Source organism: Cajanus cajan, chromosome 3 (genome assembly GCF_000230855.2).
Source record: "Cajanus cajan strain Asha chromosome 3, NIPB_CcT2T_4, whole genome shotgun sequence".
Classification (NCBI taxonomy): domain Eukaryota; kingdom Viridiplantae; phylum Streptophyta; class Magnoliopsida; order Fabales; family Fabaceae; genus Cajanus; species Cajanus cajan.
The window spans coordinates 79142090-79167125 of NC_138519.1; the positions used below are offsets into that span (position 1 = coordinate 79142090).

The 25036-nt window shown below is 30.0% G+C and overlaps 3 protein-coding genes across 3 annotated transcripts; 1 reads left to right on the plus strand and 2 right to left on the minus strand.

The window, feature by feature from the left end:
* Positions 1–237: 237 nt before the first annotated feature.
* LOC109803647 (uncharacterized) lies at positions 238–702 on the plus strand. Its single transcript, XM_020365320.3, has one exon. It carries the CDS (start codon positions 342–344, stop codon positions 576–578), a length of 237 nt encoding a protein of 78 aa, XP_020220909.1. The 5' UTR covers positions 238–341; the 3' UTR covers positions 579–702.
* Positions 703–8912: 8210 nt separating this feature from the next.
* Positions 8913–9407, minus strand: LOC109803404 (E3 ubiquitin-protein ligase AIP2). The gene has a single exon (XM_020364965.3). It carries the CDS (start codon positions 9405–9407, stop codon positions 8913–8915), a length of 495 nt encoding a protein of 164 aa, XP_020220554.1.
* Positions 9408–22025: 12618 nt separating this feature from the next.
* Positions 22026–24771, minus strand: LOC109802859 (uncharacterized). Its single transcript, XM_020364267.2, has 3 exons — positions 24728–24771; positions 23805–24292; positions 22026–22627 (listed from the first exon to the last, which is right to left on the minus strand). Exons 2-3 carry the CDS (start codon positions 24202–24204, stop codon positions 22026–22028), a joined length of 1002 nt encoding a protein of 333 aa, XP_020219856.2. The 5' UTR covers positions 24205–24292; positions 24728–24771.
* Positions 24772–25036: the final 265 nt, after the last annotated feature.

Consider the following 25036-nt stretch of genomic DNA (forward strand, 5'->3'; position numbering starts at 1 on the left):
ATATTTATAAAAGGCTTCTTTACTATTAGGAGACATCTATATATATATAAATTAATGTTTTTTATTTAAGTGATGTGAGACTTTACTTACATCTCAATAATTTTATGGCTCTACGTATTTCCTGCGAAAGTATTTGAAATTTAGAAAGAAGTCATATCATATGATATCACATATGACGTAGGCCACTAAAAAGTATATTAATGAATTTAATAATGGAAGCCTAACATGGGCAGCACCGTGGGTTGAGCCTTATCCAAAAATGTTGTAGTTGTAGTTGGCTACAATTATAAATAGCTTTTGGTTTGAAGAAAGTGTTTGAAGAGAAGAAACATAAGTAAACGATGTCTGACATTGCTATGTTGGTGGCTGAAGAATATGAGAGGAGGGTAAAGCAGTTTAAGAAGGGAAGTGGTAGTGCTATAGCTGTTGGAGATGCCAAATTCAACGTGCTTTCTTGTGCTTCCTCGTTACCTCTGAAGGAGAAGATTGAGGCTCAGAAGAAGGAACTTGTCAAGTGGGTTTGGGAACCCAAAACCCAATTTGCTATTGCTGCTTCTAATAGTTTCTTCTCTGCTTGAACAATTCATGCTTTTCCCCCTCATTATTTGCTTTATTATTTTCCTTTTCTAATTTATGTTTCCTTCTGTTACTGTGCAATGCCAATGTGCATACATATATCATATATATTTCCAATTGTAATTCTGTTCTCTCTTTAAAATCTCTCCTCACTCCTCACCCTTTTATATTTTCTAACTACAACTAAATTCTATTTCGGATACTCTCATTAAGCCCAATAACATTTATTAAAAAATACAAAAATTTTAATACACCTTACTACTAATTAAGATAGATTCATTGAAATTTATGATCTATCAAAATTTATGACCACTTCACAATTTAAGCTTAAATTGTAAAATATAGAAAGTTAGCTGGACAATGAACATAAGTACCCAGGTTGAAGCTGAAGAGCTGAATTATATAGGTGCTTATTTCGAAAGCATGATGTGCCTATTAGTTAGAATTCCTCTGTGCTGAAAATTGACTAAATTGTTTGTCTACGATTTCATATTTGGAAGAAAGAGCATAAATTGCCGGGCCTGGTAATCTGGCCCTTAACACTTTTGCTATTGTTTGTTGGGCCTTCACTCTTGTGGTATGCTCGAAAGATGTTGTTACACTTTCCTATTGTTTGTTGGGCCTTGACTCTTGTGGATGTCCAGAATTCATAGGGTTGGTCAATTTTTTTTTTTCTGCATAAAACTTGGAAGGTTTTAATTTCCATTTGAAATATTTGCAAATCGGATAACTTAATTTATCTTTTTCAAATACACCAACTAAAGAAATATTGAATTGTATCTAAACTCTAAAGTATAAATCAATTCAAATGTTTTCCCCTCAAATTCTTCGAATTTCATCAAGTTTTTTACTAATTCTTTTACTTCTAAACCTTGTAAAATATTTTATATCCAAAATGCATTATAAATATCTCAAAAAAATAGATTAAAAAAAATAATAATTTGAAAACTGTAGAATATAATAAATTTGCTTAATTTTAAAATAAGAAAACTTAATTAACTAAAAAGCTGAAAAGACCAAAACTACACATCACGACATAAATGTAATAAAACTTAATTGTTTTAAAAGTATACTTATAATTTGTTTAAACAAGAATGAAAAAACCTTTTTTTAAAAAAATACAAGTTTAAAACAATTTTTTTAAAATTTTCCTTTAATTCGAATGTTAAAAATTTTCATATCAATTATGTTTTTAGTTTCTATAATTTATCAAATGAGTGAATTTAGTTCGTGTAATTTAATATCTTAAAACAAATTCTCATACTTAAGAAAGAAAGAAAAATCTATCCAACACATAATTTACGGTCAGATTCCTAACTTGTGTTAAGTGACATAAATATGATGTAACACTGACATAAAAATAAGATTTGAAATATTCAATTTGGGATTTGATCTCACTACCATATACTTTATTACCACATTTAAAACTAAAAGTTTATATATATATATAACATGAATGTACAGGAGACTAAAAATACAAATACACGTATATGGTACCAAACAAATAATAATTTATACTTTTTAATACTATATATTTCAAATATAATTTAATTTTTTGATGCTTAATAATTTCTTATATAACTAAATTGTGTAGATTTTTATAACAAGTTTAAACTTAATATTTTTAGCACCAAGTCAATATGTTGGTGATATTTATATGGTCAGTCTAATATATTGTTAAACTTAAAGTAAATGTTAAAGTGAAATAATTTTTTTAATAAAAAATATTTAAATATATGAATCTTAAAAAAATAATTATATTTATATATTTATTTAAATATTAATCTTTTAGAGTAAATTTTTAAAAATATAAAAAAATAACTTTTAAGTTATGAATCTTGAAAAATTATATAATTATTATTATTATTTCTTTAACGAATCTAAAATAAAATTTTATTGATCTAATACTTAAACTGAATTGCATATTTAATAAATATTATATGTAAAATTGAATTTCGTGGTTAGAAATTTGATAATAGATTAAATATTTAACTAAATTCCATTAGTTTTAAAGTTATAAAAATTTAATTTGAGCAATAAAACTATAAAAATAACTATTAGAATTAGTTTAGTGATTTGGATGGGAAAGAGCTGAAGTAATTAAAAGTATGATGATTTAGATTTAATCTGCGACTACTTTTGTAATTTTTCTTATCTTTAAAAAAATAAAAACTATAAAAGCTAAAATTACATGCTTAATAAAGTGCACAAAATAAAAGGAAATTATAATTATGAGAAGGGATTCTTTTATTCCGGGAGCAAGTCTACCTAGACTTACTCCGTTTAATAATTCATGTTCTACATCAAATTTTAACTATTCAACCATTCAATTTAAAGTTCTTAATGCATAGATCAAATCTGCAAATTTTTAAAAAATTTGAAAATTATTTGATACTTCATTTAATTATATCAAATTGACGGATAATCATAAAATTATTTTATACATTTGTTTGAATTAATGAAATGAAGTATCAAATAATTTTTAAATTTTCTAAAAATTTACAGATTTAATTTATATATTAAGAACTTTAAATTGAAAGATTGGATCGTTGAAATTTGATGTAGAATATCAGTCATGAGTAAATCTAGGTATATATATATATATATATATATATATATATATATATATATATATATATATATATATATTAGAAAGAAGAAGGAGTGGAAGAGTGGGTTGGTGGATACTCTACACTCAGCTTTTGCAAATCAATTATTCACTTTCAGCTACAAACGTCAAATCGATTGGTTGAGCTACCATTTCAACCACTGCCACCATAAAACACTTTACATACAAATATAAATCAATTTTAAAATAGTGTAAAAAAAAGTCAAATCTTTGTATAATGCATGTAATACGTACTAATATTTTCTAAATAATGAATAAATTAATGATGAGTCCTATTGCAAGTACAGATGCCATTATAGTTTCTAGTAATGGAAAACACAAGAAAAACCTATTACCGACTACCAACAACGAAATTCATACAATGATTACCCAATGATACTTCATTCATTTTCCACAAAATTCATTGTCCTCAAAAATGACAAGTTATAATTTTTTTTTATTGAAATAATATGCAGTACTTATTCGTAATTTATTGCCAGAAATTACATTTATATAATTTTTTTATATAAAATATAACAAAGAGTCAAATATATGAAAAGAGGAGCAGAACATGATATTATAGTTGATGTGATAGAAAATATTATGATAAAAATATTTATAAATAATATAAAGTATTTTGGAGGAGCGAAAATAATGAAAGTAAAATATATGGGGTAGGAAATGGAACTTGTGCCATAAAAAAAAAAATTATGAATGAGGTACAAAAATATTTGTGCAAACATGAAACATTATCCACCACTATCTTGAAGATAACCTACTACAAGTGTTGTGAATTGTAATTGGTTAATTGGGCAACCGTCCACGAAACAATGTCTAGAAATTAAAAGTCACATCAGAGACTATTGATGAGAACCTAATTGCAGGGCAGTGGGCGAGTGCCCCATTAACAGCTATGCTTTGATGCATCATCCCTTCTTATTCAATTCTCCCAACTTTTATTTTATTCTTAGTTCAAATTTATAAATTTTAGTAAATCTTGAAAAGAAAAAAAAAAACGTATTGGAAGGAGTGTGTTCCTAATCTATGTTTTTTTTTTCTTCATAATTTTACTTAAATGAAAAAGTGCCCTTAGAATTTACGAGATGTTTACCGGCATAACTTTAAAATAAACATTAAAAAGAATTGCTTCTAGAATCTTGTTCCGGCCACGGGGTGCGCTAGAGTTTTTCCTAGGTCAAGCTGCAAAGCCAGAGCATTCAAAAAGTGTAATCTGCCTCCTTAGCTCTAGGTCTTTGGGTTTTATAGTGCGTCGTTCATGGGCCTCTTGGGCCTCGAGGATCAAAGGATTTCCTTAACCGTTAATATTTGGAGAATATCTTGTCATTAAAGATGAGATTTTATCCCTGATATCGGAACAGTATCTATGTGGGAGAGTTAGATCGGATTTTGGCCGAGTTACTCCTGCAGAGCAGACAGGTCGGATTCTAACCGAGTGCACCCATGTAGATGGGTTGGATCAGATTCTGACCGGGACGGTACACTTGCCTTCCAGCCTTGAGCCTATAAGGCGAAAAGGCTTGTAGCTTGGTAACCTAGTCAGGTATTAGCCGAGCAGAAGGTCAAGTCGGATTTTTACCTAAACGGTACACTAGTCGGATTTTTACCTAGACGGTACACTTGCCTTCCAGCCCTGAGTCTATAAGGCGAGAGGGCTTCTGGCTTGGCTCTTACGAACCATATCAGAAATAAGTAGAGTCAAAGCGGATTCCGGCCGAGTTGAGAACAAGTCGCCCAAAATCCAATCTAACTCTCCCGACTAATAACACCAAAAATTTTAACCAAGTTTGGAGCACTTTTTGAAAACATTTAGTCGTCCAAGTACCAAATACGAAACCTTCTAGTCGTTCGAATACCGATTAGGTAACACCAAAGATTTATTTATCTAACAAGAATATGAAAATATCTAGTCGTCCAAATACCGACTAGTAACGCCAAAAATTTAATTAAATATAAAGTGCATATGAAAATATATAGTCGTCCAAATACCGACTAAAGAAGGAAAAGTTTTCCAAGTGAAACTTAATTTGAAGAAAACCACTCGGCCAAATACCGATTCAAAAGAAAGGAAAATTTTTCCAAGTTAAAATTAATTTGAGGAGAACCACTCGGCCAAATACCGATTCAAAAGAAAGGAAAATTTTTCCAAGTTAAACTTAATTTGAAGAAAACCACTCGGTCAAATACCGATTCAAAAGAAAGGAAAATTTTTCCAAGTTAAAATTAATTTGAGGAGAACCACTCGGCCAATTACCGATTAAAGAAGGGACCTCAAAGTCGGCCAAAAACCGGTTTACATAGCGAACAAGGGAAATTTCCCAATGATGAATTTCCTGTCGATATTTCAAGAATTAGCTTCTTTTTCATTGCTCATATGTCTTGTTGCATTAACTACTTTCCTGTACTTCCCATTTGATCATGCGAATGTGGCAATGCACTTAATCGTCCCAATACCGACTAGTAACGCCAAAAATTTACTTAAATTTAAAGCACAGGTGAAAATCACTAGTCGTCCAAATACCGACCATATCTAGTCGTTCAAATACCGACTAGTGACTCCAAAAATTTACTTAAATTTAAAACGCAGGTGAAAATCACTTGTCGTCCAAATACCGACCATATCTAGTCGTTCAAATACCGACTAGTGACTCCAAAAATTTACTTAAATTTAAAACGCAGGTGAAAATCACTAGTCGTCCAAATACCGACCATATCTAGTCGTTCAAATACCGACTAGTGACTCCAAATTTTTACTTAAATTTAAAACACAGGTGAAAATCACTAGTCGTCCAAATACCGACCATATCTAGTCGTTGAAATACCGACTGGTAACATCAGAAACTGAACTAAGTAAGGAACTTGTGGTACCTCTGAAGTAGGAAAGATATGAGAATCATCTTGTGAGAATCACTCTGAATGTATTGATTGAACTACCAGTTCCGATATACCACCCTAATCATGTGAGGGGGCCAAGATTGATGTTTAGCTTGATCTTGTGGAAACTGAAGCGAATTGCGAGTCTCCGCCTGTGGATTGAGATGATTTGCAATCGGTGGTCGATCAGTATTTTCAAATTAGGAGTACTTCTAAAGCAGTTCGTGTTATAGAAACTTTGAGCCGTAGTCGTGGTAATTTGAACCTACAATTAAGCCCTGATTCGTTGTTGTCACTGATTCATTTGAACTACCCGTTCTGGGTTATTTATACTCGCCAAGTCGGAATCTAACCGATCAAAGTCGAGTTTTTTCACAAAACGAGTTATTTATACTCGGCCAGCCGGACTGTTGCCGACAATCACGAGTACTCGCCAAGTCAGAATCTAACCGATCAAGGTCGAGTTTTTTCACAAAACGAGTTATTTATACTCGGCCAGCCGGACTGTTGCCGACAATCACGAGTACTCGCCAAGTCGGAATCTAACCGATCAAGGTCGAGTTTTTTCACAAAACGAGTTATTTATACTCGCCCAGCCGGACTGTTGCCGACAATCACGAGTACTCGCCAAGTCGGAATCTAACCGATCAAGGTCGAGTTTTTTCACAAAACGAGTTATTTATACTCGCCCAGCCGGACTGTTGCCGACAATCACGAGTACTCGCCAAGTCGGAATCTAACCGATCAAGGTCGAGTTTTTTCACAAAACGAGTTATTTATACTCGCCCAGCTGGACTGTTGCCGACAATCACGAGTTCTTCGAGTTATTTATACTCGCCCAGCCGGACTTTTGCCGACAATCACGAGTTTGCCTACAAGTCAGAATCAATTTGAAAATAATTTGAAAATAATGATTTTTATTATTTGATGTTACCTCGTTAAAAAACCTTTGTAGCATAAAACCCTCGCAGCAGACTCCCATGCTTCCTCCACGAATTAACATCTGGGCACGAAAGTCCATTAGATGTTGACTAGGATCCTGTTTCCCGTTAAACGGTTCCAACTACTGATACGAAGCTGTTATTTGACAAACCGGACCTTAGATTGACGATCCGAACGGTCAGATTGAAGAACCTCACTTCCCAAACCTATAGTCCAAAAATCAGCCCGATCCAACGGTGAACGACTTCACACCGATTAAAACACAGTACCAGTCCTGTTTTGCGCTGGAAAACTTTCACCTACTGATATGAAGCTGTTTTCTCCCAAACCAGGCCTCCGGTTAATAATCCGAACGGTCAGAATGAAGTTCCACACTTCTGGAACCTACAGTCCAAAAATCAGCCCGATCCAACGGTGAACGACTTCACACCGATTAAAACACAGTACCAGTCCTGTTTTGCGCTGGAAAACTTTCACCTACTGATATGAAGCTGTTTTCTCCCAAACCAGGCCTCCGGTTAATAATCCGAACGGTCAGAATGAAGAACCACACTTCTGGAACCTACAGTCCAAAAATCAGCCCGATCCAACGGTGTAAGACCTCACACTGACGAAAACACAGAGCCCACTCTGTTTTTGTGCGGGAAACTTCCTCTCCTTCTCTCTCTCAGGGTCGCTCTCCTCTCTCAAGCCATTGATCAACGCCATCATCTCCTCCATGGTAGGGTGTTGTGGGTCGTGGTTGGATGTGCTGCCTCTCGCCATAGTAGAGTGTAGGTTTTTTCCTGTGACTTGGGGCGTAGGAAGAGTTTTACCGTAGCCCCACGGTGGGCGCCAAAATGTTCCGGCCACGGGGTGCACTAGGGTTTTTCCTAGGTCAAGCCGCAAAGCCAGAGCATTCAAAAAGTGTAATCTGCCTCCTTAGCTCTAGGTCTTTGAGTTTTATAGTGCGTCGTTCATGGGCCTCTTGGGCCTCGAGGATCAAAGGATTTCCTTAACCGTTAATATTTGGAGAATATCTTGTCATTAAAGATGGGATTTTATCCCTGATATCGGAACAGTATCTATGTGGGAGAGTTAGATCGGATTTTGGCCGAGTTACTCCTGCAGAGCAGACAGGTCGGATTCTAACCGAGTGCACCCATGTAGATGGGTTGGATCGGATTCTGACCGGGACGGTACAAATCTAAACCTCGAACCATAAACTTATTCACCAATCATTTTTTTAGTGTACTAAGAAGTCTTTGTAGAATATGAATAGATACCCGCCCAAATGTAAAGAAAAGTCTTCATAGAACAGAAAATGATTCCCTACATCTAAAATAAAACTTACAAAATATATTTATTTTCTCTTAATTTTATTTTATTCATCCCATCTATTTTTTTTATTATCTTTTTCCACCTGTTTATCCAAACCACTAAAAAAATGAAATCAAACGTTCATCACCACTCCTAACGAAAAAATGAATATGAATAATTTTTTTTAGCTGCATAGTAAGAATATTTTCAATCATTCAACACCAAAATTAATTCTTTTTAAAATTAAAAAATTACAAAAATAAACTTTATATTTGAAGCAAATTTTTTTTCTACAGATATAATCAGATAATCAAAGTCTAATAATAAACATTTGGAAAGAATTCAATTATGTACTAACGGTTGAATATCTATCTACTCCACACGCTAGATTTGACCAGCCAACTCTGCGATGGGAAGGAAGTTGGGTTTTTCCTCTGAATCCATTCACAGAGACATATTTCATATGAATTTCTAGATCAGTCATACGTTGATTATAATGGCGACATGGCGACAACAAATTTTCAATCTAAATAAGAATAAGAAATGGCTTTTGTAGAAAGTAGAAAGAAAAAAGAAAATGAGATGATTTGAACGTTTAAGTATAGTCTATGAGGTATGAGGAAGAGAAGGTTGGGTAATTGATTTGCAAAGTGTTGCGACCACGAAACGCGGAGAAAAGATAAGGAAGGTTGTGATGATTCTCTGCTGCTTGATTTCGATGCTGACGATGTTTGAAGACAACATCCTCGGGCAGCACTTGTTTCCTACAAAGAGGGCACGTAGCCTTATATTGCTGCAGCCACGTGTCCAAACAATCCCTATGAAAGGTGTGTTGGCATTTCAACTTCCTGAGCTTCTCCCCTTCCTGGAATTGGCTCAAGCACACCCTACACTCTGCTTGCTCTGCCTTCAATCTCTTGGTGTAGCAAATGGTGGGGTTCTTCTTTTCGATCAGTTTGAGGTATTGGCGTGTCGTAATTGGACCTGACCTTAGTTTCTGAAGCAGGATGATTACTTCTATTACCAAGGATGCCAATAGGATTATCATTTTCCCACAAACCTTGTTCAATAGCTTTGAGAGAGCTGCCATGCCTCAGCCTCAGCCTCAACCTAATGGATTTCTTCTCTCTTACATTTTCCTTCTTTATATTTATATTTATATATATCACATAACACATCATCTTCTGTATTGCCACAATCATTTGTTTAATTAAAATATTAATGCCATATGTTTTAAAATGATACATAGTAGAGATGAAAAACATATTATAAATATATTTATGATTAACCCACAATATTATTTATTATATATTTCTTATGAAAAAATATATTATATGTACTAACAGTGAAAATAATTTTTACATTGCAATTTTATCATGAATAATTATTTACGGTACATTTGTTATATTTTAAAAAAAAAACACTTAAAAAAACATGTTTTGCAATTTTTGATATTGATCGTTAATATATATAAAAACTCTTTTGCCGTTTATTTGTAAATTCAAATTCATTTTTCTCATCATACATAATGCATACGGGTAAAACCTGTCTATTGAATTTGAATTTGGAATTGAATAGTTTGGTCGTAGGAAAATCTAAATATTAAATTCCAAATGGAATATTATAAAATGATTGGAATGGCGTGGCATTCGGAGAACATTTCCTAGAACGGTACGGTTGCTGAGCCAACCATGAATGGTGGAGTATGAGAACTGTAGCAGTCTAATTAAGTGGACCAAATATTTTCTCTGTTTTTCATGCTAAGAATTTGGACAATATTTTTTTTTTTCATTACCAGAATTTGAACGGTATAAATGTTGGAAGAATGACATTTTTGCTTGGAAAACGTAACTTTTACACAAATCCCTCTTCTGACTAAAAAATAAAATACATAAAACATGTTTTTATCTTCTCTGGACTGCCAAATTAAATAATATCTTTTCTTTCTATTTTATTTGATGGTTAAAGTTTCAATTTGAAATTAAAGAAATATAATTAATAAATTTGTTTTCACAAAATAAATATGTTATATATATATATATAAGTATAAAAGAAAAATCAAAGAAGAATGCTGCTTGCGTGGACCTTAATTTTTTGACTTGGGAAGTTGCATTCATTCTTCATCCTTACTCGGAGTCTTGGCAGCCAAAAACGAAAAATAACATAAATCCTACCGTTAACTCTAATTTGGATTTGTATTTTTTTTTTTAACCTAAAGTGTGTGGGGGCACGATGCTTTCTTAATTGGACTTAGTCAGAAGCACTTGAGAATTGAGATTGGTGGCAAGTGGCATTAGTCAACAACTAATGCTCATGCATACAGATTGGTGGCAAGTGGCATTGCTTCTTCATATTTTTCATGCTGTTTGATAAATAATTTATGCAAGAAAAATTCATACTACTTATCGTTAACATGAAATAATTATTCAACTATATATGACATTTTTACAAACTGTGACGGTTCATTTTTATTATTATTTAATTTAGATTTAATTAATCATTAATTAGTTTCTATAATTGTATCAACTTTACTTCATATAGTTTTTTTTTTAAATCTTTAGTCTTTATATGAACGCGATTTTATCTTTATTTTGAGATGATTTTAATTATATTATCAGAAATTTAATAATAGGAACTAAAACATACAAAAATACTTATATATGAAGATTAAAATATAAAAATTTTAATATAAAAACTAAAAAAATAAAAAGACTAAATAATTAATTAAAATTTTAATTTATCGGAGACTAACCTTTATAATATGATGTGTTTTTTGAACAATTGCTTTTTTAGACTAATAAATTTGAAATGAATATTCCTCCTCAGCCTCACTCCCTTTCCCATACTTTAAAAATCCTTCAATTCCTTTCCCTACAAAGTTTTGGTCAAAACTCATAAAACGCATTTTTAATTTTCGTCTAAATTATCATAAAAGAAAAAATACCATAAAATTATTTAAAATGATTGCTTCTAAAACTACTTAAATTAGGAGTACGATAGAATTTCTCATAATTTATAGCTAAACTAATAAGAGTTAGTAATGTGATCCGAGACTTATTTACTTTTTTCTCCATTTCTTTCATTATTAAAGTTTTAGAAAAATATAAAGATGATACAGAGTATTATTTATTTCTTTGAAACTATATAAATAATAATAATATATTAAAAATATAAAAAATGAAGAGAATTTTTTTTCCATCTATAAGAGATCGGGATCGTGAGTGAGAACGAAGAGTCATGTTGCCGGTGGCACACATGGCATATAGAAGACCTCTTAAAAACCTATATCTATATTCGGATTAGCCGTAAATGAAGACATAAATCTATTATATTAGAGCATCTCCTTCAGCCAAATAAGCATTCATTACAACAAAATTTATTTTTAAAGACAATTATTTAACGATAATAAATTAATTATTTTTATTTTATTAATTAATAAAAATATTAATAATTAATATATAATAATCACTAAAAATGTATTTATATCATACCAAAATTTATTATTAACGACAATTATTTATTAAAAAAAATTTTAGTCTCATATCGACTAGAAATAAGATAATTAAATAGTATATAAATAGATAATAATTATCACTTTACAAGTTTGTTATGTAGGGCTGAGTTAGACCTATAACTTATTATTTTAAGTTGGTATGAGATTACTCACAATTATCAAACCTAATAGTTCTTAAATTTGAGGGGTTTGACTATTGATAAGATAATTAATATATATATATATATATATAAGTAGAAGATAGCCTTCATCTTACAAGTCTCACATATCGACTAGAAATAAAGTAATTAAAGTTATACACTTTTTTCGACCATTATAAGAGTTTTTACCAGCATTTAGAATAATTACCGTTAAATGTTTTAGCAACACAACATACAATGACCAATATGAAAATGTCGGTAAAAGATTTTGTAGCAATTTTTATTGTCACTGAAAGTCTATTTTGTTGTAGTGATTGTTGATTATAGAGGTAGTTTAGCATGTTAACATTTGAGTCCATCAATTTTTTTATTGAATAATAAAAACTTGATAATAATTAATATTAACAAAATATAAGAATATACAGTTATATTTTGGACTCCTTTAGTAATATTTTAAAAATATTTCTATTAATTAGATATATGAATGAGTTGTTTTAAGTTGTAAAAACAAAAATGAGTAATGTACATTAACGATAGGACTTTGAAAAGTAAAAAAATTAAAGAGATTCTGAAACTGATATATATGATCTTAATCAGGGAAATGATTAGTTTGTGTGTGTAGGAAATTATATAATGAGAAGATTTTTTTACGATAGAGTGAGAATATTAGTTCTTATTATGAACAATTAAGAATAAATATATAAAAAAACATTTTAGTAAATATTTTTTTATCACAAAAAATATATTATCATACAATAAATTTATTGCGACTATTATTGAGAGTAATTTGCAAGTCAGTTTATTATACCTAGTCAGTCCATTTGAAAAATTAAAGTAATTAATAAACCATACTTCTTCGTGCTTCATATAATAACAGCAAGGTGTCATTTCCCTTCATGATGTTGTCATGCAAGCCTATTAAGTAGTTAAAAATTTTAACTTAGAAGGAAATAATAAATATATTTAATTATATGTTAGATAGTGGTTCACGTAATAATTTCTCTTGCAAGACACCCATGACAAAAACATGAAACTCACAAGGGACTATCCAAAATAATTAGCAAACAAAGAAGAAGGAACAAAAAGAAGAACAATGAACAACCTTGTCATCATGGACTAAATTACCACACATGGCACCACAACTCTTTTCTCTCTCTTCTTCGTCCGTTGCTGTTGGTACCATCCCCATGCCTGGCAGTGTCACGAGCACCACCACCATGAGTCTCTACTTTCTCCGGCGAACACCATTTTTTTTTTCCGGCAAAGATAGATATATTATAAAGGTACAAGGGTACCAAAAACTCGAATAGAATACCATGTATGCCACTCTTCCTCTATCACTCTTTATCTTCTCGCTTTTCTCTCTGCCCGGACTTCGGTCCCTCATTTTTCTCCATTTCTCGTTCTCTTGACGTGTAACGAGGTCATGTTATCTTCATTGTTGGAGATGCTCCCACATTAAGTAGTGATATAGGTGAGAATTACTTTCTAAAGTCATATTACACATCAATGTAAAATTAAATATTTGCATGTGATTTGATAACATCTCCTTAACCAATGATTTAATAAGCCAACAACATTTATTAGGATAAACATTAATATCATTTTAAAAATGTAAATTTAAGTTTAACTTAAATTTACAAAACTAGCTTTTTAAGATGAGAATTATTCTCTACTCATTTATTTTATTTTAATTATACTATTAGTTGACACAAAATTTTTAACATTCACTATATTCTCCGTATTGCTTTAAACATCTTCAAATTTTACACTTTACTCCTTTTTTTTTTCAAATCATTTTATAATTTAGTGTGACAAAGTAGATCAACCTATCACAACTTATCTTATGCAAGATAGGTTCGTTGACTATTAATAAAAGTTAATTAAAAAACATAACCTAATTAAGTTAGTTCAAAGGATAAAATGACATGTTGACAAATTCAAAAATAAATTAATGACCTATCATGACGAGTCATAAAAATGGTGGGTTATTGAATTAATTCACTAAATTATGAAGAAAAAAAAATATTAATCTCAATACTCATATACTCCTTTATTAAATTTAGTTTTAGTCACATACTAATGTTTAAAAGATATATACTTATAAGTATTCATCTTATTTCATTGTTTACAATTCTCTTGAACTCAACAAATTCAATAAAGAAGAACAATAAATAAACAAAAGTTAAAATGATACTTGATAATGAAATTTCTTGATACAATAAGATTTTAAGAAATAAAATACTTTAATCAATTACCGATATATTCACAAATACAAATTAATCCATTAACATGTAAGTCTAATATAAATTAGTCCTTAAAAATCCTAAATGATATGCTTATATATAAATTGGAACTCATTGAGTAAATTAACTTGCCTCGACCCATCATGTTGACGGATTACATGAGTTAACTTGACGAGTTTCATATTGTTTAACGCTAATTAGCAAAACTATGTTGTCCTATTTTATTTTCTTCTGTAAAATGTATTTGAAAACATGTTATTAATATAGTATTACTCTTTAGTCTTTAAGTAGATAATATACTATCAAGAGAATTTAACTTTAGTTAATTAAACAAAGTATATGAATTGTTGTAAACTATTTTAGTAAGAGTTTTATTTTATACATAGATATAAAAAAAAATAGTACACTAACATATATTATTATTATCCAACGTTATCTTTGCTAAGTTGACCTGATGGAGAGCATGAATTATATTATATTATATAATAAAATTTATTTAATAGTCACTGAAGAAAAATAATTACTTAAATTAGAACGATGACGAATACCATGCAATCTAAGTGTTTGATTGAAAGATAAGCTCTTATTTTAACGCATCGTTTCGCGATTGCAAGGATTGGTGAAAACAGGATTTTCCGCTTAATTCCACTATGCAACACTTCTGGTTTCATGATAGCCTATCTATCAGGTAATGGCTTATATGCTTTTAAGATATAAATTTAATAATATAATTCTAAAAGCTTAGTTGATGTTGTGTGTATAATATTAAAATCCTACTTCAATCGCTAATACAAAAGCTGCATTAGCAGTTTCCACGATTAGTGGTCATTAATTAAAGTGTCCGTGTATGAACTAATATCAGAAATAAACAAAAGTTGTCTGTCTATAATAAGGCTATTATTGCTTGACATTCGATGTAATCCAACACTTAAAAAGTTCCACATTATCTTATTTACGTAGCTGTATGATGACAATTTATATATTCACTAAACCCGTTATAATTAGGTGAATAGTAATACGTACAATTTTTTAAGCAATAAAAAAAAAATTACAACAACAATAACAAAGATAATACCTAAATTTTATTACATTTACTTAAGAAATAATAAAGATCAAACTTAAATTCTATTGCACTTACTTGAACAGCAATCAGGATCGAACTTATTTCTTAGTATATTTACCTCAATTTCACCTCTAACCAGGTTGATTTTAACTCTACTATTAGGTCCATTAATCAGCACATGAAATACTTGAATCTTATTTATGGGCTTTATTGCAATATTATAGGTCAATTATTTTGGAGGGTAACTTACTGAGCAGTTAGCGGCAAGCAATATAGGTATTAGGTCCCATTCCCACTAAATATATTATCATCTCAAGCTGATGGCTTGTCATCTTTGCAACAATAGTGGTTAATGTTGTGATGGCACACTCAATTTAAACTAAGAAGCCCACTTATGTCATTTTATATTTAATGCACTTCCTGTGTGCTCCACACCACGAACTGTATTTTCGACAATATACTAATACAAATTGTTGCAGTTGGAACCTTGGGATTGTCTACCTCTTATAGTATTTAGAAGTTTAGGAGACATAAAGATGGTGCGCGGACCAAAACTTAAATTTCCATGCAAAGTATGATGATGACAACGTGGCATTCTATTATTTTTTAAGTGTCTGTGTGCAATTAAGATAATTAATATGCTCATTATGGTTGGTTGTAAAGCAAAGCCACAATAACCACAAGGGCATTAGAGAAATATTGAACGTGACTGCTTATTCCACATGCTCTCACATCCCATTTCAACTCCTATAAATTCCATCTTTGGCAACGCTAGTTTCACACATTCACAAAGGCATTTCTTAGTATCCAAGTCTAATAACTAGTCCACCCTTTAGTTTGTTGTTTTTGCAGACAATATAATAACATGTCTTCCATTGGGGCACGTTCAGCTGAAATTTATGTTATGGAGAAGAGGCAGAAGGAGAAGATGAAGAGAATGGAAGAGGAAAGAGTACGAGGAGGTGAAGTGAGTGCTGAAGAGAGAAAGGTGGCAAGTTCTAGTGTGGGAAAGAACAAGGTGCATCCAGGTAGTGAACAAGGAGTCACACACGATAATGTCTTTAGGGCCAAATAGTTGATAATAACTCCCCAAAACTATGGTTTTTCACATGCCCCACCATTACCCTTGTGTTTTTTTTCCTCTACATGTACGTCTTGTGTGATTAAGTTTTAAATGTTTTGTTTGAGTAGGTCACTGAAAAAAAGAAAAGCTTGTTTAGTTGTTATATAGAACTGATAAAAGAATGTTCTAATGGTGTGGGCTTTTAGCAGTTTGTAACATGTCTCAAAATTGAATGTATTGTTATGTCAAAAGGGCGCTTTGTATTTATGATCATAATAAAAGCTTGTGCATGTATTCCAATTTCCAAATCTAATTTACATATCTATTTTCTTATTTATTTGTTGATTTGTTTCTCATAAGCAATTAAATTTATTAATGAAGATGGAAATAGCTAACGCACAAATAATATTCATCCATGCACCACAAAAAGAAGTAAATGAATACATATATTTTACATTATTGTCTATAATAAGAACCTATAGCGTATAAGGAGCTATTGTGCATGACTATATTCTATGGTCGGAGGTTAAAAAATAACAAAAGAAAAACATATTTTTAGTCTTTATAAAATCAGTAAATTTTGATTTTAGTTTTCGTAAAAAAAATATTTTTCTTCCCTCTAGAATTTAGAATATTGTTTTTAGTCTTTATTTATAATCATTTTTAACTATTTATTTGTTCACTAAAAGATTAAGTAATCATTTCAGGTGTTATAACTGTTAATGATATCATATTAATGTATGGCAATTCTAATTTTTTTTTAATAGGTTTTTAAAATAAATGTTATTTATATAACTTATAATCATTGTAAGGGATCAAAACTAGTAATTTTAAATTTTAGAAGGATGAAAATCAAATAAAAATATGTTTACAAGGATCAAAATCAATATTTACTCATTTTACAATAATTAAAAATATTTTATAAAGACAAAAATTAATATTTACAAATTTTAGAAAGATAAAAAATAAAGGAAAAATTGTACATATAACTAAATCAAAACTTCCTCAATTATGTATATTAATTAAATATAAATATTAATTATAAATTAATATAATACAAATATAATAGAAATACAAAATTACATTATATGGTAAATAGGTCAACATATCATATTTACAATACTTTTTTAAAAGTTTAAAAATTTGTCTCTTTAGTTAAAAAAAATTAATTTTTTTAACTTTTTTAATAAATAGGTCACGTTAAGCTGCAAGTTCCAGGACTCTTGACCTACATTTATCTCTAATTAGAAGTGTAGATGACTGATGTAACCACATTTACATTTCAATAATAAAAATATAGTCGTTCTACTTTTAAAGAGAGACATTGTCGATTCTGATTAAATCGTTGTCTCTGTTTGTGTTTATTCTGCATATGTTGTAAAATAAAATTATTTCCCTTAAGCCATAATATCTGAGCCTCCATGGTGAAGGTAGTGAGCAATAAAGGACTACTTAATTCAAAATTAATCTTTGCATACAAAGTGTTTATCATGCCTTATAATAGGATTCTAAGTATGAGAACAAATATCCTCGTAGTCCAAATTGCATAAAACATAATTTATCCCCTGCACATAAAATTCTTCTTATTTAAACTCATTCTAGTTGTCAGCAAACAATAAATGTCAAGTAAAAACCAACACGTACATTTAACAAATTAAATATGAATTTTCGTATCTTATTTATTTATTACATAATACGTCCATATTATCTTTTTATAGAACAAATATTTTATTAGATTGGAATACAAGGATGCTCCTCCTTCGTCTTTACATGTAGTCTTCCACTTATTTGCCCCATCTAGAAATGTTTATGGGTTAAGTTGGTTGGTATTTAGATGAGAATCTCATCTAAATTAATTAAATTTAATTAATTTAGATTGAATTAAACTTTTTAAAAAAAATTGTTTAATTTAAACCGAACAAGTTTGATATTGATTGAGTTGATTCAATTCGGATTATCAAATATTCAATGAATTTTTTTAAAAAAAATCATTTTCTCAAAATAAATAGATTTTTTAACATTAATTAAATTAATATATTGTCAAAAATTAACTAAATTGATTGCATTGTAGTTTTTTTTAATTTTCTTAAAGATTTCAAATGTATTACAATGTGTAAAAATGACATTCAATATATTATAATATAATTATTATTGTTTCTTTAAGTATTTGAAAAAAGGAATGAACAAATCTACATATTGTAACACAAAATGTCTTCAAAATAATTAAAATGATATATGCATATTAATTATTAACCAAATAAAAAATAAAAATATATATAAATTATTTGATTTGGTTCAAGTTGGTTAAAATTTTAAATGTGTAAATATGATATCCGAACTAATCAATATCAGATTTAATTAAGTTGGTTTGGGTTAGACCCAAACAAAAAAATTCGAATCAATTTATTTGATTCAGTTCAGATGGTTGAGTTTGTCAAATTAATTTGATTCGATGAACATCCTACTCACATCTACCAAATATAGGCTTTGCATTTAAATATTTTTATTTTTTTAATCATATTATTAGTACAAAATATCTATTTTATTTTATCAGTCATTATAATTTTCGCTAGAGAATCGGATTGATCACACCTTTAATTAGTTCCATTTCAATTACGTTTTTTTTTTTCATCCATAAGACTTTAATCCAAAATTTTACTTAAGAGAATTGAGTTTAATTTCACTCAAAACTAACAACATATTTAGTGCTTTGTTTTTAAATATATTTAAAATCAACTAATTTATGCATTAATTAAGAAAAATTGTTGTTTTTTATGCAATATTTCACTACAAGAAATGTTTCATATAATATCATACAAATTTTTTTACTATAAATGTAATATATACATAAATTTATTTGACATATAGCTACATACAATTTAAATATTGATTTTGAATGATATTTAACAACATATTATATATGTCACTATAACTTATAACTAAATTTTTTAATAATATATACCAACATATATTGTTATCTACAATGTAGGTAAAAATAATTTTAATAACAAATGATATGTCACTATAAGATATGTGTCACCACATAATTAAGGAAATTGTTATTTTTTTATACAATATTTCATTACAAGAAATATTTCATATAGTGACATACGTACAAAAATTATCGCTATAAATGCAATATATGCATAAATTTTTTTAACATATAGTTACACACAATTTAAGTGTTGTTTTTGAATAAAATTTAACAATATATTGTATATATTATTATAACTTATAACTATATATTTTTAATAATATACCAACATATATTATTATTATTTATAGTGTAGATAAAAATAATTTAATAACAAATGATATGTTAATATAAGATGTGTATTATTACATAATAATTTTTTGTTTTTTTAGTGTTTTAGTTCTCATTTTCCGGCTTTGAAAGGGCAACCTTGCTGGTCCATGGTCATGTCCGTAACTTTTTCCACCTTGATAAGCTCAAATTGTTAAGTAATTTAAATATATATTACTTATAATTATGTTTATGCCCCATAAAATTTATTGGATTAAGACAGTTTACATGCATTCTCAGGTAAATGATTATAGATTTTATCTATTTTGATATTGTGATAGTTATGTGGATGATTTTTTGTTTAATTTTTATCAACTTTAAGTTTATGTACCAAAATTTTGGTAATTAGCATCTTACATATAATATGATATTAACTATTAGGGTTCTCGATTAAATTTTATAATTTAAGCTCCACAAATTTTGGGTAGAAGTTCCGCATTCATCCCTATCATATGCTGTGCCAAAATTCAATGCTATTATGGATTTTAATTTTCTCTTCACTCCATTTAATTTGTAACCATTCGCAAGCTACACCGTAGAATTAATCTGTATATCTTTTGATAAATTTTGAAGTGATGCATCTCAATTAACTTTTTTTCCCTTCTAAATTTTCTCTTTAAATCCTTACTTAAATAATAATAAAAAATCACTGTATATAGATTTGCTTAATGAGTATTTAACTTTTTCTTTTTGACAAGTCAAATTCATTATTCATCCAATATTTATTGTAAACTTACAGACCAATAATTAAGCAGAAATCTCCTCCACCGATAAAAATCTCCTCCACCGAAAAAAAGATACCACTTATTTAACTTTCTAGTTGTTAATCGTATTTGTATAGTGTAAATGACTAACAATCAACGTAAAAGATATACGAAAGTATGATAGGTTTTGTGGTTTGTTTATGGTCTATTTGCTTACATAGAAATAGAATACCCGACATACAGTTGATCTTATAAAATTTAGATGTTGGTTGTGGCCGGTTATCTGTCAAAGGAAAAAAATCTATTTCTTTATTTGAATGGTGTATGAATTCTATACATTGCTTGAAAGTTTTGCAGTAAGTACAAACATATTGTATTCTTATATGTGAGTTCGGGTACTCCTTATACTTCTTTCTGAATATATATTATAAAAAAAATAACATAAAGGTTTTTTTTTTTTGTTTAAATGATCCGCTAAACCCATGCTTTATTTGAAAGCAATGTTATAAGTATAAATTTTTTATATGGATTTAGATATCCTTGTTACTCTCATTTATTATATGTTTGCTTTGCCTATAAAAAAAAAAACTCTTCATAAATAGAGACAAAATAAAATCAAAGAATATTATATATATATTGATGGAGTTATTTTATGATATTTGTTTGAGAGGATATTTTATGAGTTATTTTTATAAGGTTATTACACAAATATACTCCACAATGATGAGATATTGTCCGCTTTGGGCCTTAGCCCTCACGGTTTTGCTTTTGGTCATCACCCAAAAGGCCTCTCAATCATTGAAGTATGTTTGTATTATATAAATTGTTATTTGTTGTATTATTTTATGGATGTGGGACTTGTTTGAATCCCAACAATCCTCCTCTCAAACAAGGGACCTAACCTTTTATGCAGCGGAATCTGTCCTTATATGGCACATTATATTTTATGAACCTGCGGCTCTGATGCCAATGATGGAATTATTTTATGATATTTGTTTGAGAGAATATTTTATGAGTTATTTTTATAAGGTTATTACACAAACATACTCCACAATGATGAGATATTGTCTGCTTTAGGCCTTAGCCCTCACGGTTTTGCTTTTAGTCATCACCCAAAAGGCCTTTCAATTATTGAAGTATGTTTGTATTATATAAGTTGTTATTTGTTGTATTATTTTATCGATGTGAGACTTGTTTGAATCCCAACATATATGTATCTAGTAAAATTTATTAAACTTGATTATAAATAGATTTTTTTAAGAAAGTAACATTTGGACACCTAAAAAATGTCATTTGACACCTGGTGAGAGAAAGATAAAAGAGAAAAAAATATATTGTTGCAATAAGTGATAAAATATAATAAGAAAAAAGGGAAAGAGAAAAAGATGGAGTGGTGGTTAGATGTTTGGAAAAACTCTGTCGAAATTCACTACTACTCTTTGTTTTATTGCTAATGATAACAAAGCTGTTACGAACATGAACAAGATAGATTCGTATAAAAGTCACCAACAAATCAAAGACACTCATGTGAAACTTATTAAACCTTAACCTCCAACATGGATGATGATGATGATGAATCCCCTCACACTCCCTAACTCAACACAGTCTATGGTTGGACAGTCGTTCCCATGCATGCGCTTGTCTCAACGGTGTATCTCATCTTCGTTCTCATCCTCATCCTCCATCATCATTATTATTGTCCTCATTGTTATCGTTGTCATCATCTTCATCTTCTTCCTCTTCCTGATCTCCAGCCACGGAATTCCACAACTCTTCATTAGCAATGACTTCTTTCTCTTCCTTCTCAACGTCGGGTCCCAAGCGAGAGATAAAACACAGAAGACCCATCTCACTCAAGTTCCAATTTTGGAAGGCAGCATCAACAGAAGCATAGCGAAGAGGAGACTCAATGTCTTGCACCTGGTCACCAAGGGCACTGAAAATGAGAGTACTGTACTCAGCGGCGTCAACGAGGCGAGTGAAGGTACTGGCCAGCGCGTAGGCTCTGCCCTGGTGCGGGAGATCAGGTGGGCTCATGCCTCTAATGTTGACAAGGCTATCTGTCATTGTCTTCACACGCATACTCTCCATTATCATCTTCGTCGTCACCGACATGCGGCACGCCCTTAGGAAGCTTGAATTCTGGTCCTCCATGCAGAAACGGGAAATTCCTGGGATATTCCCTATCTCCATTAGGGCTTCATGTGCCAAGGGTTCAAAATGAGGTCGTAACCTTTTCAACATTCCCGGTTCATTGTATTGCATCCGATACCCACCTTCATATAATAATCAAAATCATTCAAATAATTAATGTGTCCAACGATATATAGAAATAAATTTTACTTACAAATTCATATGAAATATAATTAAGACAACAAAATAGTAAGATTTAGGTAAAATGTGTAAATAATTAAGGAGAAACTGCTATCACATCTCTTGAAGTATGTCAAAATAACACTGATTTTTTAATTTTTTTTTTCTATTTTATTAGTTGAGATTCATTTTTCCTTATTTTATAATCCAGTTTTCACATATCATCTCTATCATAATGTTATATAACTTGCATGTTAAACTCATTCTTTTACTGCATAAACTTCTTTTTGCTGCTAAAAAAATCACAATACATTAATATCATATTTCTACTCTCAGTTTCATAGTACCTAATATGACATAATAGAAATATAAAATAAATATTATTTGATGAATTACACAAAGATGCAAGTGATTAATTCCATCTAAAATTTCTATCAATAATATTAATCATCCACAATTAAATTCAAATAATATGATGTATGTATCAATTTAGGATGTGACTTTGTTGGAATTTGACTTTACAGTTTCAACAATAAATTTTTCTGTCAATTTTCAAAGTCACAAAAAAGATTAATCATGTAGGTTTTTATAAAACTACAGTTCTATTTACATAAATTAAAATAAAAACAATCTAAATACCTATTACTCAAAATGATAACAATTTGCGGAACATTTCTAGAACATTCTAATTGTTAACCCACAATGGATTAGCAACTACATAAAATATTTCACAATAAATAATTCAATCTAACATAACACTAATTACACAAACAATTTACTAAAACAAAATCATTCCATTCCATAAAGACGAGTACAAAAGAGAAAATTTATGCGTTTATAATTTTTTACTTGAGCAATTTTTAGTTTTATAATTTAACTTAAGTTAAACATAAATAATACTTTATAATTAAACTTAGAGGTAATTAATCAAATTTTCTAATAAAGATTAATTATTTATAGACAGACCAATGAATACTTCATATATAAATAATCCAATTGCTTAAAAAATTATAAATATAAAAAAGAATAAATTAAATTAGTACAAGTTATTTGTACTTAGGTAATATTGAGAAAACAAAAAATAAAGACGTATGTAGTGGGTTGTAATTAATTAATAAAATAGAAAAGAGATATATGTACCTAGCTTTCTTTGTCTAAGATCCTTGTAATGGCCATATTTGTTGAACACACTTGAAAGGATTCTGAGGCGTTCTCGACTGCAATGGCCAGGGAGTTGAAGGGCGTACAAGAGGCCAGGTAGGGCAATGACAAAGGTGCGAGTGGTGACTCGGAGAACAACAGTGTCCTTTGTGAGAGGCCATTTGAACTTTTCGACGCAGCAAATATGAGCAAGAATGGGACAGTTGATCTGCATAATCATCTTCAGTGTAAAGGGCCCTACGCTCAGTGTTCTCTCTCTCTGTGTGCTTTCATACTCCAGCAAGCTCAGTATACTCACTTGGTAGCTAAAAAGTACAGTGATGCTTCCACGGGAGATCGTGTTTTCATCTTCTTCAACGAATCTTAAGCCGTGATGCATGGCTACAATTAACAATGCAAAATCCAAAAAAAAACTGGTCTAGGAACTAGATGTACCTGCTTGCTTTGAGAGCTTCGATCGATCCTTCCTTCAATACATGCAAATAATGCTTAATTAATTACACCATTTTTATATAATAAAAAAAATGCAGAATCAAACAAACAAATAAAAAGTACATGTTGATCAGAGTAAACATAGATTATTATTATAGGGAAATCTTATTGCAATCTTTACTGATTTGCTTTCAAGTAATAACCACAAGCAAAATTCAACTAAATTACATGTATATGAGATCCTTAATCAACAATGGAGTTTTGTGACTAGTGAATTAGGAAAAATCGAGAGATGTATATACACACACATAAGGGGGAGGGTGACAAAATTGCCTCAAAGGATAGAGAAAAAAATATTAGTTAAAGGATTAGAAGAGATGAGGAAGGAAGTTAGATGGAGTAAGAGAGGGGGGATAGGATTGCATCTTAGAAAGAAATAAAAAAATGGGTTGTGAGAGAGATAGTAATACCACACCACTAAAATGAGGATATGTTAATTGGAGGGATGAGGGAGGAGGAACAAGAGTGGGGCTTATATAGTATTAAGGAGTACTGAAAGTGCATGTATCTCTAAGTATTCACCTTCAGTCTGACTCAGGCAATTGCAGTGAGGAAAAACAATCTTATCCTTGTTACCTTATATCATTCTGGATTGATTAAGGAGTATTAATGTTGTGAGCTAAAATATGTAAGATTATAAGTTTAATAGGATATTATACATAATAGTGTTTAGTTTAAGGATTTTCGATTTATTATTAAATTTTTATTTGATAGTCATG